Raw genomic sequence first — 14,634 nt, 5'->3', positions numbered from 1 at the left:
GGTGTTTGGACTTTGTATGACATTTCTCTGCTTCCCTGACTGTTCTCTATTCAGGGTTACTAGATCTTCATAATAACTTTTTCCAGAATCATTTAGTGTGAGTAAGACAATTGCCAAAAAAGAACAAGAAAAGAAACAGACAAACAAACAAATAAACAAACAACAAATAAAAAACCAGACACACACACACACACACCTCTTTTATTTTTGAAGATAGTGAGCAAAGACCACCTCTGTGTTCATTCACATTGTTTGTTGTCTGAAGCTGGCCTGTGGCAGCCAGAGTAGGAAAGAGCTGAAATGTGACGGCGTCAGGATTTTGATCCGGCCCTTCCCCCTCGGCCACTGCCTCCGATGCTGTCCAGCGGGTTACTGGGGTTCAAAAATGATGTTTTCTTCACAGAAGCTTTAAAAATAGAGTTCGAAAAGGAAGAGTCCAGTGATAGGTTAGGATGATTCATTGTGAGATTTTTGACCTTTTGGCTCACAGTACTTCCAAAGCAGTTTAATAAGATGACCATTTTTGTCTGTGCAGGAAAAACTAACTTCAGATGAATGCTTAGATAATGCTGCATAAATTACACCTTCCGACATGCTTTGCATACTTCTAAACTCATAAATGTTCATTTTCCTCACTAGTTGTCAATAATCAATTACCGAAGTTTAACTTGCAAGCTTCAAATGAGCAGTAAAGATACTTAATTTGCATGTCAGGCAAATCTTAAAGATTTTCAAGTGAAAATGGAAAGGTTTAGGGAATGGCTGTAAAATAGAAATTCTTTCATCTGGAGGTCCTACTCTAATATGAAACATATTTCTGAATGACAAATACTGTGTCTCTCTTATTTGTCCACTTGTTATGATGTTTCTCTGAAACATATTTTAAATGATGACAAATGCATATGTGGAAGATAATTAAATATATTTTTACAGTTTTAAATGAACTTATGAGGGGCACCTGGGTGGCTCAGTCAGTTCAACGTCTGACTGTTAAAATTTCGGCTCAGTTTGTGATCTCAGGGTCATGGGTTCAAGCCCCTGTTGCGGGGAAGTCCTGCATAAGACTCTGCACTGGGCATCGAACCTGCTTATGATTCTCTCTCTCCCTCACTCTCTGTCCCTCTCTCCATTTACATGCTCTCCTTCTTTCTCTCTCTCTCTCTAAAAATAAATAAACAAGTAAATACATCAATAAATAAATAACAAATAAGTAAAATGTTGAACTGACTCATAAAATAGTAGTAACAACACGAAGAAACTCTATCAGCTCAGCCCCTCACCCTTTTCAATATTTTTTTACTCTTTCCTTACCCTACCCAATTTTGGCATATTTGGGGCTGATCAACATGGAGGCTCTAACATGTCTTAAGATGGTTTGGTGCCTCTTAGCTGGGAAGGACGTGGAGTGCTTCAGTGTTTGTCCAGGACAGAGGTTCCTCTGGAGTCTGGGATCTGCCTCCCTGTCTCCCAGGATCAGTTCTGGCAGTGGACCATTCAGGCCCACCACTGTGGCCAGTTTGTAGCTGGGTACACGGACCCTGGACTGTTGTGCGGTATCCATGGAGACAGTATTGCAAATATCGTCACGTGTGTCAGATTCTTTATTGCCAGGATGTGGGGGAAGCCTTTCTAACCTCAGTGCAAAACTCTAAATCTAATAATAGAAAAGACATGAATTCCAAAAATAGGGGTTCTTTTTCAGAATAAAATAACAAAGAAAAATGAAAATCAAAGGGCGGAAATATTGGTAATACATATTACTGATCGATGGTGAATCTCCTAAATATTTTAAGAGCTCTTGAAAATCAAGGAATGAAAGACCTCCCCCCCTCAACACACACAGAAAAATGATCAAAAGTCATGGACAAATAGTTCATGGAAAAAGATAAACAAATAGTCCTTCAGTACATGAAAAGATGCCCAATTTCCTTAATATGAGGAATGCAAATGAACACTATCTGAAGTATTACTTCTTGCCTGTCACATGGTAGGTGTTCAAGGCTTGACTAGGCTGTGAGGAAAACGCGCTCATACATTGCTTATGTGAGTAGCAAAATGGCACAGGACCTATAGGAGGAAATGTGGCAAAATCGAACAAAACCACATATTCATTTCTTTGACCTAGAAATCCCCTTTCTAGGAATTTACCCTGAAGAGACCCCCCAACAGACAGGAAAGAGTATATGTGTGAGGTTATGCACTGCAGGACTCCCGGTGATAGCAAAATGGTACTTACTACCCAAAGGCTTATCCATACCAGACCTGTGACGTAACGAGTATCTCCATGCAATAGAAAACAATAAAGTTGTACAAAAACTAGGAAGATCTCCAAGAAGTGATTTTTAAGAGTGAATTCCAGGATATATTGTTAAGTAAAAAAGAAACGGAAAAGGAAAAAGAAAGCAAGGTATAAAGAGTCTGTGTGTTTATTTATGTTTTAAGGATTATACATTTATTTGTCAGACAGAGAGAGAGAGAGAGCATGCACAGCAGGGAAAGTGACAGGCAGAGGTAGAGAGAGAAGCAGGCTTCCCGTTGAGCAAGGAGCCCGATACAGGACTCGATCCCAGGACCCTGGGATCGAGACCTGAGTTGAAGGGAGCCTCTTAACTGACTGAGCCACCCAGGTGTCCCACTGTGTGTTTATTTTTACAAAGAGAAACACAGAAAGCATAAACCAAAACTAATGAAAATGATTACTATAGGATGTGGTTGAGAATGAAGTGGAAGGGATGGAAATGAGAATGAGTCTTTAAAAAACTATAATTTTAGCGTAATCTCCTCCAGTCCCAGCCACATTGATGCAAGAGATGATGCTGAGTGAAATAAGTCAAGCAGAGAGAGTCAATTATCATATGGTTTCACTTATTTGTGGAGCATAAGGAATAACATGGAGGACATTAGAAAAAGGAAGGGAAACACCAAGGGGGGAAGCGGAGAGGGAGACGAACCATGAGGGACTGTGGACTCCAGGCAACAACCTGGGCTTTAGAAGGGAGGGGCGGGGGATGGGTGAGCCTGGTGGTGGGTACTAAGGAGCGCACGGATTGCACGGAGCACCGGGTGTTATACACAAACAATGAATCATGGAACACTACATCAAAACCGAATGGTGTACTGTGTGGTGACTAACATAAGAGAGTAAAAAAATAAATAAACATTAAAAATATCATTTTGACTTCTGAAATATGTGAATTTTTTACATACTAATAAAATAAAATTAAAAGCTGGTAAAAATTTTGAAAACAATCAAATGAATATAAACTATATATCTAGTTAATCATATAAGCCTATAGAATAAAGAATTCAGGTAACTTTTGAACAAAGCACTCCCTGTTAATGCTAAAATCCTTGCTGGGAATTGTTTTGGGAAATAGGATATTTGCACATTCTCAAAGTACCACTCACAAGCTGGTTGTTAATTACAAATGGGAAAAGACATTTTACAATGGCCAGTGCTGGCAGGCCTCATCTTAACCAAATAACCAACCCCCTTTTCTTATTGTGGTAAAGTATATATAATGTAAAAAGTTACCATTTTAACTGTTTTTAAGTGTACAGTTCATTGACACTAAGTACATTCTCATTTTGTGTAACCAACACCATTGTTCCTTTGTAGAACTTTTTCATCTTCCCAGACTGAAGCTGTAGGCACTACAAGTTATCAAAATTGGCTTCACCCGGTGGACTCACCCAACCTTAGTGCGTGCTGTGGAGATTCCGTGGGAAGGGCGCTTCAGCTCTGGGGTGGTCGTGCCAAAATGTCCTGAGTTGAATAGAGGAAATAATCAGACAACTCCAGAATGCAGAACATTGCACACAATTCCTGGCTTGACCTCCAGAGATATCAATGACATAAGAGAGAGAGAGAGAGAGAAGATAGATAGATAGATAGATAGATAGATTGATTGATTGTTTTAGATTAAAGGAAACTAAAGGGACATGACAACCAAATGGTAGCAGAATCTTCTGTTTGATCCTGGATTTAAAAAACTAATAGCTATAGTGCACATTTGGGGGATAATTGGAGAAATTAGAATATATTATATATTACATAAAATTATGGTATCAACATTAAATTTCTTGAGTATACTAATAGAATTATAGTTATGTTGGAGAATCTCTTTGTTCTTAGGGGTGAAATGTCATGATATCTAACTTTTAAATGGTTAAATAGACCAGGGCTCCTGGGTGGCTCACTTGGTTAAGCGTTGGCCTTTGGCCTAGGTCATGGTCCCAGGGAGCCGGCTTTTACCTCTGCCTGCTGCTCCCCCTGCTTGTGCTCTCTCGCTCGCTCTTTCTCTGTCTCTCTCTCTCTCTGTCTCTGTCTCCTCCTCTCTCTGACAAATAAATAAGTAAAATCTTTTTTAAAGACCAACTGTACTAACGTACATATTTATGAAAAGGGGAGAGAAAGAAAGAAATTTAGTAAAATAAAAAGTTGGGAGAAAGAAGACAAAATAAGATGAAAATACTATATAATTAAAAGGGCCATTGATGATTAATGTAAAAGCTTTTATAAATATAGATATTTCTAGTTCATAGTTATATGTTCACTCATTTTACTCTTCATATTTTAAACCAAATGGTCAAACTACATAAAGTATTTTCTTGAACTTCCTATTCTCTTTGGTTCTGATGTTTTAGTATACAGACTATGTAGGTCTTTAATCATGCAGATAAAATTAAAATTGTCTCTATATCTTCAGAATTACATTTTATGGAATTTTATAAGTTTTTTCCTTCAGAGCAGGAATTTAGTTGTGAGATTTTGGATCCTTAAATAAGACAATATGGAAAGAATTTCAGAAGCATTTCTAATAAACTTCGCTCTATGCAGATTTAATTATACTATTATTTCAGATGATGACGTGTCCCCTGGAAACACATTCTTGTACTTCAGATCAGAGATGTACACAGAAGGGAAAATAAGTCAACATTTGAACAACACGAGTGACCAGCATAGAATGTGGCATCTGAATCAGCCGCATCCATATGTCACCCGAATTATAACCTCTCTTCCAGGCGGTGAAATTGACTGTGTGGATAAGGACGGCAACACTCCTCTCCATGTGGCTGCAAGATACGGTCATGAGCTTTTGATTAACACCTTAATCACCAGCGGAGCTGACACAGCCAAGTAGGTTATTGCAAAAATCCAGTGGGATAATTGCCACGTGTGGGAGCACTGCCATAGGGGTCTGCCGTGCAGAGGACAGTTTCCGTTTATCTAGGTTAAGGTAGATCTCTACCATTGGGCTAAATACAAGTGAAATTTGAACTAAATTAAGTGACTTTTAGTGGTGGATGCAAGAAAGAACCAATTTTATGATCAGCTACTTCAGAAAGAGGACTTTTCCAGTGGTTTTAATTAAGGAGATTTGAACTCTATTTCTAATTCTACTTTCTAATGTTCTGTTCCTTCCAGTGTTTAATGTTGGTTAGGCAGGAAAAATAAGACACGATTGGGCAAATTCAGGGGGTACCATTAGAGTAAATCTGCTACATGGGGAAGGGGGGAAACTGACCTCATTTTACACTTCCGTTCCCCAAGAATATAAGCAGATACACAAGTCGGCTACAGTGCTGGGCAAGTTTTGGAAATAAATCTCTTGGTTGATACCTTCAAGGGGCTCATAATTTTGTTAGAGGCCAAGGCCCTCTTAAGACAAGGAGCCATGCAAGAGAGTATATAATAAAGTTCTAAATTAAATAAGACTTAAGTGGCAAAGTGTTCAGTGTAGACAGTGGATGCCATAGCCTGTAGACAGGAGAGAGCTCAAAGGTGGCCAGAGTTTTCAGAAAAGCCTTCAAGCAGAAGGTGAGTTGTAAGCAGGCTTTGAAGGGTAGCAAAGACTTGAGTGGAGCAGAGGGTGGCAGACATCCTGAGCAGGGAGGAAAGCAGGGACAAGAGTTGAAAGAGTATAATTTCAGGATGTGCTGCCCTGAGGTAGTCTCATGTGTGGGTTGGGAGCCCAGGCTTTCATGGAAACCACATGGGCACCAATCCAAGCCACCTTACCTGGTAGCTGTGTGACCTAGTGCCTATTGCTTAAGCTCTCTGTGCTTCCATTTCCTCTTTTCAAAAATGGGAGTTTTGACAGTACTTGCCCACAGGTGTGTTACGAGGATTAAAGGATTTAATTACCAGTAAAGCTCTCTGGTATAGGTTAAGATCAATGTGAGTAAGAGTTCTATAAATATATTCCCTAACATAATTGAACAAGATAATCCATGTTAAGAGCTCTTTGAAGAATGCCTAGCACAGAGGAAGCTATCAACAGCTATTATTTTATTATTCAATAACATGCAGTAGAAGCAAATTCAAGAGAGCCTTAAAGAACTGAATAGAGAGTGTAGCTGTGACCACAGAGACCATGGGTAACAAAAACTAAGTTTTCAGGAGAGCAGTATAAGGGCACTGTAGCATTGGGAGTTCTGTTTTATTTGCCAAGTATTGTGCAACAGAACAGAAAATCTTGCTTGAGAGTAAGCCAAAATTTAAATGGTCCATGGAAGGCACTGGTGGCTTCCAGCAACCTCCAAGGGTCCAGTCTAGTGGCAGAAACAAGATCCAGAGCAGACAGCTCAAGTCTTGTGAAGTTTGTACCGTGCTGTGGGAACATTCAGGGAGATGCTGACACTGTGGGTTTCGCAAAAGAGGGGACATTTCAGCAAAAAGAAGGATGGGTAGGAGTTAGCCAGGTAAACAAAATGTGTGAGGTAAAAAAAAGATGAAGGAAGCACAAGGAAGGACAGTCCAGGAAAGGAGAATAGTATTTACAAAGGCACAAACATGTCAGTGTGTTGAAAGCAGATTGCCAAGCCTGGATTACCTCATGTGTGTGGAGAAATGGAAAGCAATGAGGTGGGACGGCCAGAAGAGCCGCCATCTTGAAGGACCTTGCGTGTCCTGCAAAGGAGTTGGGTTCTGTTCTGAGGCATTTGGAAGTTGTTAAAGAATTATACGTGGATGTAGGGAAGGTTGTGTCTCATGATCCCATTTGTGCGTGAGAAAGATCACTCCGGCCATAGCCCAGACGTGGGGGAGATGGTCCAGACCAGGGACATGTGGTGGCCTTTTGCACACGTCCAGGGAGGAGAAGATGAGGCCTTGGGCTCCGGGTGAGGCTGGGGGCGGGAAGAGAGGGCCATGCTGACAAACAGTGAGAACAGTGGGCTGTCTCCTTGCAGAAGAAAGGAATCCATTTATAGTTGAAGAACCTTTTTGCCTGGGCTACTGCAAGTTGGAAGAAGCGGCTCAGTCTTGTGGAAAGAACAGTGTCCTAAGATCAGGGAGCTCTTACTGGATTCTGAGTTCCCTACCCACCGTGGCTACCCGAAGCTAGAGGTCAGAAGTGCTCCGTGTTCATTGAGTAGGAGTCAGATATCTAGGCCCACCCACTTCACCTGTGATATGTTAACATTTACAGTGGTATTTTTCTTTCCACTCAGGGCTGCTTGGGGTGTTTTAACGAAACAACCATGAATTTCTGATTTTCTTCCAGACTTGGATCCACTTGAGGGAGACACAGGGCCCACTACTTACTCAAAATTTCCCCAAACACATTCCCTCTATAAGCACAAGGTTCGTTTCTTCGTAATTATTTTGCCCTCAATTTACGGGAACACACACCATGTGGCAACAGTGCCTTAGAGATGACGTTGTTGTCCAGTAGCCTTTCCTTCCACTGACTGGGCTGTGTCCTGGGGATGCCACAGAGGCAAACATTGTCCCGGCCTCAGGGAGCCACATCTGGTTATGTCACAGCGTACCTGGGGATAAGAATGCTTCCTGCAGTAAACAGTGGTTCATTAGGCTGCACTCTGTGTGTGTGTGTGTGTGTGTGTGTGTGTGTGTGTGTGGTGCATGGGGAGGGAAATCACCTGAGGGGAAATGTCAAGGGAGAGGAAGGAAAATTGGAGAAGATTAAGTTTGCAAAGGGCCCTCAGAAAATCACTGTTCTCTGGCTTCCTTGTGGGTCTATGTGGAGTAGCTTATTAAAGAGGAGAAGGTGGGCCCTTCCTTCTATTCATAACCAGACCACCAGAGAGCATATGTGAAAGTGCCTCTCCTCACTCATAAACTATATGACCAAATGTATTTTAAAGCTCTCTGTGACAGGTGTTATGGTCGTTACTTTCTTACGGAGTTGTTTGATTCTCCTTCTCGGCGGATGGAATGTTTTTGATATTCTTTTTCCTTCTCTGGGCTTCAAGTCAGAGCACTTTCTGCAGCTTGACTCGGGGATCCTGCAACTTTATGTGGTGGTTTTTCTTCTTTAACATTTTTAGGTTCGAGACGCTTGTCTCTGGGATTTTAATTTGTTTTCTACCTTACTGATTCGGCCTCAACGGCAGCAAAATTAGGGGCATCCGAGTTGATGCAGGTAACCGGCTCTGCCGTCTGTTTATTCGCTGCGTGATTGCAGAAGGTCAGCTCCTGGCCTTGCGGGAGTCCCTGCCCTCACGGAATTCATAATTCACGGGGGGCAGGAATTAAACAAGCAGTTACAATCAGGCATGCAAAGTGTGATTCCAGAACAATCTCTGGGTGCCACCAGATACAGAACATTTGTGGGACTTAGTGGGGCAGGGGCAGGGGAAGGCTTCCAGGACGAGCCGTGCTGATGGGGACGGCAAGTGGAGAGCGGTTGGTTAGGTCGTGGTACCGACAGGCTTGCAGATCCCAGGTGTAGACTTAAATTATTTTTATTTTTATTATTCATTATTATACATAAATATATAAATATTTACACATACAAATATATTATTTATAAATATACATATATTATTTATAAATATAAGTATATATTATAATAAATATATTGTCATATATTTATTATTATATTATTTTTATTACAGTGTTACTCAAATGTGGATAAATGTAAAACTCGATAGAGACTCCTTAGGCTTTGACTCTGTCAGTAAGTCCAAAGAAACCCCGACAGCACCCGTGCAAACAGCACTCAGTGCTCACAGGTCAGCAGGAGCAGCTAACGTTCATGAGGCCTTGTTTACCCACGCTAGCGAATTATATTTAATTGTCACAGCGGTCCCAGGGGGTAAGTGACACGATTAGCGCCATCTTATTAGTGATGTAAATGAGACACAGAGAGGTTCACTTACTTGCCTGAGGTCACAGAGCTCGTGAGGGGGCGGAGATGAGACTGTGTCCTCGGCCATCCGGATCTGGAGCTGAGGCTCCTTGGCGGGAGGCTCACTGCCTCTCTGCGTAGTGGAGGGGGGGGACCACTGACCAAAACTACATCGCCATTGTCCTGCGGTTACTGTCCCGGTGGCCAAGGCACCGACGCGTAGGAGGTCAGCACATGCTGGGGGACTGGAAGTTTTGCAAAGGCTTCGATGCGCTCCAGGGCCAGGGGGCTCGTCACTCAGCACAAATGCCAGCTGCTGCCAAATTCTGCGCATCTGGAAGACTGAGCCGACTGCGTTGCCCTGGCCCTTCCGGCTCCAGCATCGTTTGCCCATCACGTCCTCCTTTCTTCTGCTGTTGGGGGCCCTGCCCTACCCTGCCGAGTACGGGAGCGCCACGTGGCGCCAGTGTGGTCCGAGGACAGACGCGGGCGCTGGCAGACGGCCCAGGTCTGTTGTGAGAAGGTGGTTGTTGAGAAGAGCCAAAGCGTGCTCTTAGGTCACTCGCTTTAGGTTATGATCAAAAGGAAAAGACAGTTTAAAGATCCCCACAGAGAACTCGTGAGAGCCCAAAGGTGTTGCCAGCGGCCCCCAGAGATGCACTAACAAGCTTGAGAGAGGCTGTGAGAAGGTGGGCAGAAAGGGGAGTTTCTCGAGACACCCACGTGTGCCCAAAAAGGCCGTGGGCAGGATAGAGCCTTGGTTTCTCCAGGAGGAAGGGACAGAAGTCACTGCGGTTCTAGAGTCCTGGTCGATGAAACAACAGCTGGATCCAGAAGCGGCCTGTAAGCTGCCTTAGCGTGTTCGGTCTTGACTCGAAAGAAACCACTGCAAGTGTCAGTAGGTTGCAAACAGCAAGGACCAGGCCTTATTGTTGCCACTTATACCCAAATGCCTCCAACTTAGGGGTGTGTGATAAATACTCAGAATGATGTAGGTGAAATTAATAGGACACTGATTTTTTGATTTGGGTTGAACCGTCAAGTAAGAAGCATAAAATCTCACTGCTGAGTGGACAGAACTAAACCAGTCCACCTTCCCTAGGAGACTTGTGAGATAAGTACCGTAAAGAATTCCAAATACGGCGCATAAACAATGAATTCTGGAACACTGAAAAGAAATTTAAAAAATAAATAAAAAGAAAAAAAAGAATTCTGAGATATAGAAAGATAACAGAAATGCTAGTAGATCACAATTTTTTCTTGGCTTTTTAAGGGTCACAAACCTGATTTTAAGGAATCACAGCCTGATAAGACTTCAAAACTCATAGGCTGCTGATTATCCCACTAAGCTAATAATAATTTCAAGGGCAATAATAATTTCAAGGGCAATACTAACTTGTATGGTAAAGGCTTATCATGGTCCAGTCCTTCTGTTAGCACTTGGGTGCATTACTAATTAGTTTAATTGCTAATTATTAATTAGTTTAATTAATCAGTTACAGTTGCTCTATAAAATCAACAGTTTTATGATATTTGTTTTCTGGATGAGGGAAGCATTACGTACTTGCCAAAGATCAAATAGCTGGCAAGTGTCAAGATTAGGACTCAGACCCAAAGTTTTTTGACTCCATCACCGTAACTACAGTGTTTTTCAGCACATAGCCTGAAGGAAGGCTCTGGAGAGCACTGGAAGTGGGAAGGAACAGCCATAGCTTTCTGACGCCAAGGGGAAAGCTTAAAAGAACCGATGTTCTGATAGTGCGCAAGCCCTTTCCTTACCTCCGATTGCTGTCCACAATTTATTCTGACCTCATTTATTCTGAAATAACTGGCCAGGAAATGCAAGCTAACAGCTAAATTAGAGATAGCTAATACAAATGTGTCCCATTAATTTTATGACTGGTCAAATAAGTGTAGCAGTGTAGCTGGAATTGGTGTCCTCTTTCTTGTAATTTATGCACTGTTAAGTTTAGTGTTATCTGACATCTTTATTTCTTGATCTTCTTTGATGTATATCTGACGAAGTCAGAGTGACGCTTCTTATTTGCCTAGGACAGCCAAATCCTAAATTTCCTGCTAAAATTAAAATTTCCTGCTAAAATTTTTGGCTCTTTCTTTATAAGCAGTCTTACTTTATAACAATAAAGGAGTAATTTTATCTTGAAATACGTGAATCATTTCTGAAGTGATTCAGAGATCCTGAATTCAACTTTTATTTCCAATCTTGGCCTGATGTTTAGTTTTCGTGTTTGAACCATAGTATCATATTCAAGTTCAAATGTCAGTGGTACTTGAGTCTAAATTAATGTGTTTTCAAACCTACACTGAGATAGTGATTTTTTAATGAATGATGGAATAAAAGATATATATCAAACAGAATTGTTGCTAGACCTTTTAGAATAGTTCTACCCCCCTTAGCTTCTCAAGTTTATAAGTAATAGGAAAAAAGGGAAGGAATTAGCTAATGTAGAGTATGATGAATTATCTGAAGACAAGGATGTTAAGTGTCAAAGTTGATTAGAAATTTTCATATGAAATTTACGGAATATGTTACCATGCTGTTGTTGTTATACTATCACTTACACCTTTTATGTTTTTCCTAATTGATTACTTGTAGAATTAAATGCTATTTTCTCTAATTCATTTGCTTATATTATTGTATGTAAAGATATGTATTTTTTGTATCTTTATGAAATATGTATTATATTATGTATATATACATATGTATGTATATGTATGTATATATAATATGTATATAATATAAAATGTTTTAATATATTTATATTTTGTAGATTATGTATTTGTACACACATATATTTTTATTAAAGTTACAGTTAAAGAATGGGGAAGGCTCAAAGAAATCTTGGGACATCTCACCCAATCCCAGGCATATTCCTTCAAGAACTTAAAGCCATCCTAGAAAATACTGATTTTCTCTTACAAATGTCCAGAAATAGTAATATCATCACATTTTTCCTTACTTGCCCTATACAAATAAAGTGGTTAGGTACAGACTCCTCGGCTTAAAATTCCACTTAATAATGTGTTTTTAAAACACATTATACATTTTTTAAAAATCACTGTTTCCCTGGCTTCAAGAGGACAATGTAAATGCAGCATAGATGGAAAAGCTTCTCTCCCATCCCCCAACGCCGCTTCCTTGCCACGAACATCAAGGTTGTCACTGTTGCAATTGCCTTTCAGAATTTTTTTTGTCAATGATGAGAGAGGCAATTACAAGCAGTTCCCCTCTGCGTGACACGGCCCGGAAGACAAGCAAATTGCGGCTCTTGATGGATGCCAGCTATTATAGACAGTGGGTTGGAAATCTCCATATAGGGAAAGGAAAACCAGCAGAGGAGAGACTGAACAAAAACACCAATACACAGAGAGAAGTTTTCATGGAGAGAGAGAGGTGGTTAATTGTTAGCAGACAAGGACTTGGCAGAGCGCTGAGCACCATGAGATAGCTGGGAATATGTCTATGCTTTGACACGTTCACACCCATCATCGGAAGTTTTGAGATAGCAAATAAAAGTCACATATCTGAAACCTGACCCACTCCAACTGTACGTGTTTCTTAATGAATCGTGTGGTCTGAAAAGGGGCGACTTTGTGCCAGAGAAGGAACTGACGTCACTGATGCCGCAGGTGGAAATACACGTACTTACTTGTGTTACGCGGAGGGCTTGCAAAGTTTTGAAATACGTTATTTGACTCTAACGGGATGTTCTGAGAAATGAGCACTAGCATTATAAATGCTTATGAGAACACCGGAACCCCCAACGTTGCTGCTCGTTAGGATGACAGTTCAGCGCCCGGCTTTGGGTCCTTGTGTGAGGAGAGGTGATGGGCAAGAGGAAGATGGGATTTGATTTTTTTAAAGATTTTATTTATGTATTTGACAGAGAGAGACACAGCGAGAGAGGGAACATAGGCAGGGGGTGTGAGAGAGGGAGAAACAGGCTTCCCACTGAGCAGAAAGCCCGAAGCGGGGCTCGAGAGAGGACCCTGAGATCATGACCTAAGCTGAAGGCAGACACTTAACGACTGAGCCACCCAGGTGCCCCAAGGAAGATTTGATTTTATTTTTAGGGTGTTTTTTTTAATGCTTTATTTATTTATTTGACAGAGATCACAAGTAGGCAGAGAGGCAGACAGAGAGAGAGAGGAGCAAGCAGGATCCCTGCTGAGCAGAGAGCCAGATGCGGGGCTCGATCCCAGGACCCTGGGATCATGACCTGAGCCGAAGGCAGAGGCTTTAACCCACTGAGCCACTTGGGCGCCCGGAAGATTTTATTTTAAAGGAAAAAGCACTACTATCAAAAGGCACCTGTCCCTTAAGGGATCATCCTGGGGACTGTGTTAGGAAAGGGTATCAGTCTAAAAAGTCCTTTTCTAGATTCTTTCTGTAATACTGTTAGGGAAAGTATGCTAGGTTTATGCCGTGTGTGCCAGGTGACGTTTGTTGCTGCAGTGCGTTTTCCTGACGGTGTCCTGATGTTGTTATGCCGGATAAAAGTCTGTTAGGAAGATGAAGTTGCACCTGCAAAAGGTCAACATCGGTTTTTATTTGCATCCAACATTGTGATTTCGATAGTACAGCCATTAGTAACTCTCAGCAAAGTACTTGGGACATAATAGGTCAATAGTGTTTCTTTACCAATTCAAGGAATAAAACAGGTCACTGAATAATACAGATTGCTGACATAAAATTACTCAGCTGAAAGAAAGAAAGGTAAATTAATCTGAAATACAGCATCACCCTTTATAGGAAACATTATCTGAAAAGGGTACTTTCCTATTGTCAGGGGTTTTTCATTCTGGTCCAGGTTCAGGATTTTATCATGTTAAGGTGGAAAATGATTGCATAATTATTTCCTGAGTGGAGGGATCATGAAATTATTTCAGACAAGGGCCTCGAAGTGAGGTGTTGTGGATTTAGTTTTCATCCAAGAACTTCCAGAACCGTTACTGTCCTTCTGCATTTATCCTGAGATGTCCCCCTGAGCCGCTCTTTTCTCTTTTTTTCCCTCCTCAGGTGTGGAATCCATAGCATGTTCCCTTTGCACTTAGCGGCCCTAAACGCTCACTCGGACTGCTGCAGAAAGCTTTTGTCGTCGGGTAAGTAACCCCTTCCCACAGCCGAGGCTTAACGTGACCTGTAAGGAGCCGCGTGGCTCTGGGTGTCTGGCCCGAGGAAGCGGCTGCCTGTGCTTTGTGTCATCCGTTACCTGGTCTGGGGACAGCTCCCAGCCATGCTTGGTGTTGCGGCTGTTTGAGTGTAGTTTTTCCTGGCCCGGAATGAGAGTCTTGCCTGTTTTTCCAGTTAAATCATGGGTGATCCTGAGTGAGAGACAGGCAGGGGTGGCCACAGCTTACCGGAAGTTTGTCGGAATCAGGGAAAATTTCTTGAGGCTTAAAAGGGTGGATTGAACAGTTAATATTTTCAACAAAGGAAAAAGGCCAAAGCCGCCACGTTTTGACAGTAGAAATACCGCGCTATCTTCCTCCTCTGTGGGCTCTGATAAATCCC

The 14,634-nt window shown here is 41.7% G+C and overlaps 1 protein-coding gene across 7 annotated transcripts in view; it reads left to right on the top strand.

Annotated features, from left to right (window-relative positions):
• Positions 1-14,634, top strand: part of ANKRD44 (ankyrin repeat domain 44) — a 315,981-nt gene that overhangs the window by 197,181 nt on the left and 104,166 nt on the right. For all 7 annotated transcript variants that reach the window (XM_032354282.1, XM_032354278.1, XM_032354277.1 and 4 more), the window contains exons 10-11: positions 5,026-5,140; positions 14,140-14,222. In XM_032354282.1, the coding sequence (XP_032210173.1) occupies positions 5,026-5,140; positions 14,140-14,222 (198 nt within the window). The remainder of the gene's footprint in view (positions 1-5,025; positions 5,141-14,139; positions 14,223-14,634) is intronic.

Source organism: Mustela erminea, chromosome 8 (assembly GCF_009829155.1).
Source record: "Mustela erminea isolate mMusErm1 chromosome 8, mMusErm1.Pri, whole genome shotgun sequence".
NCBI classification, from domain to species: domain Eukaryota; kingdom Metazoa; phylum Chordata; class Mammalia; order Carnivora; family Mustelidae; genus Mustela; species Mustela erminea.
Note: the sequence above shows the minus strand (reverse complement) of the source record. Positions and strands in the feature narration are given on the sequence as shown.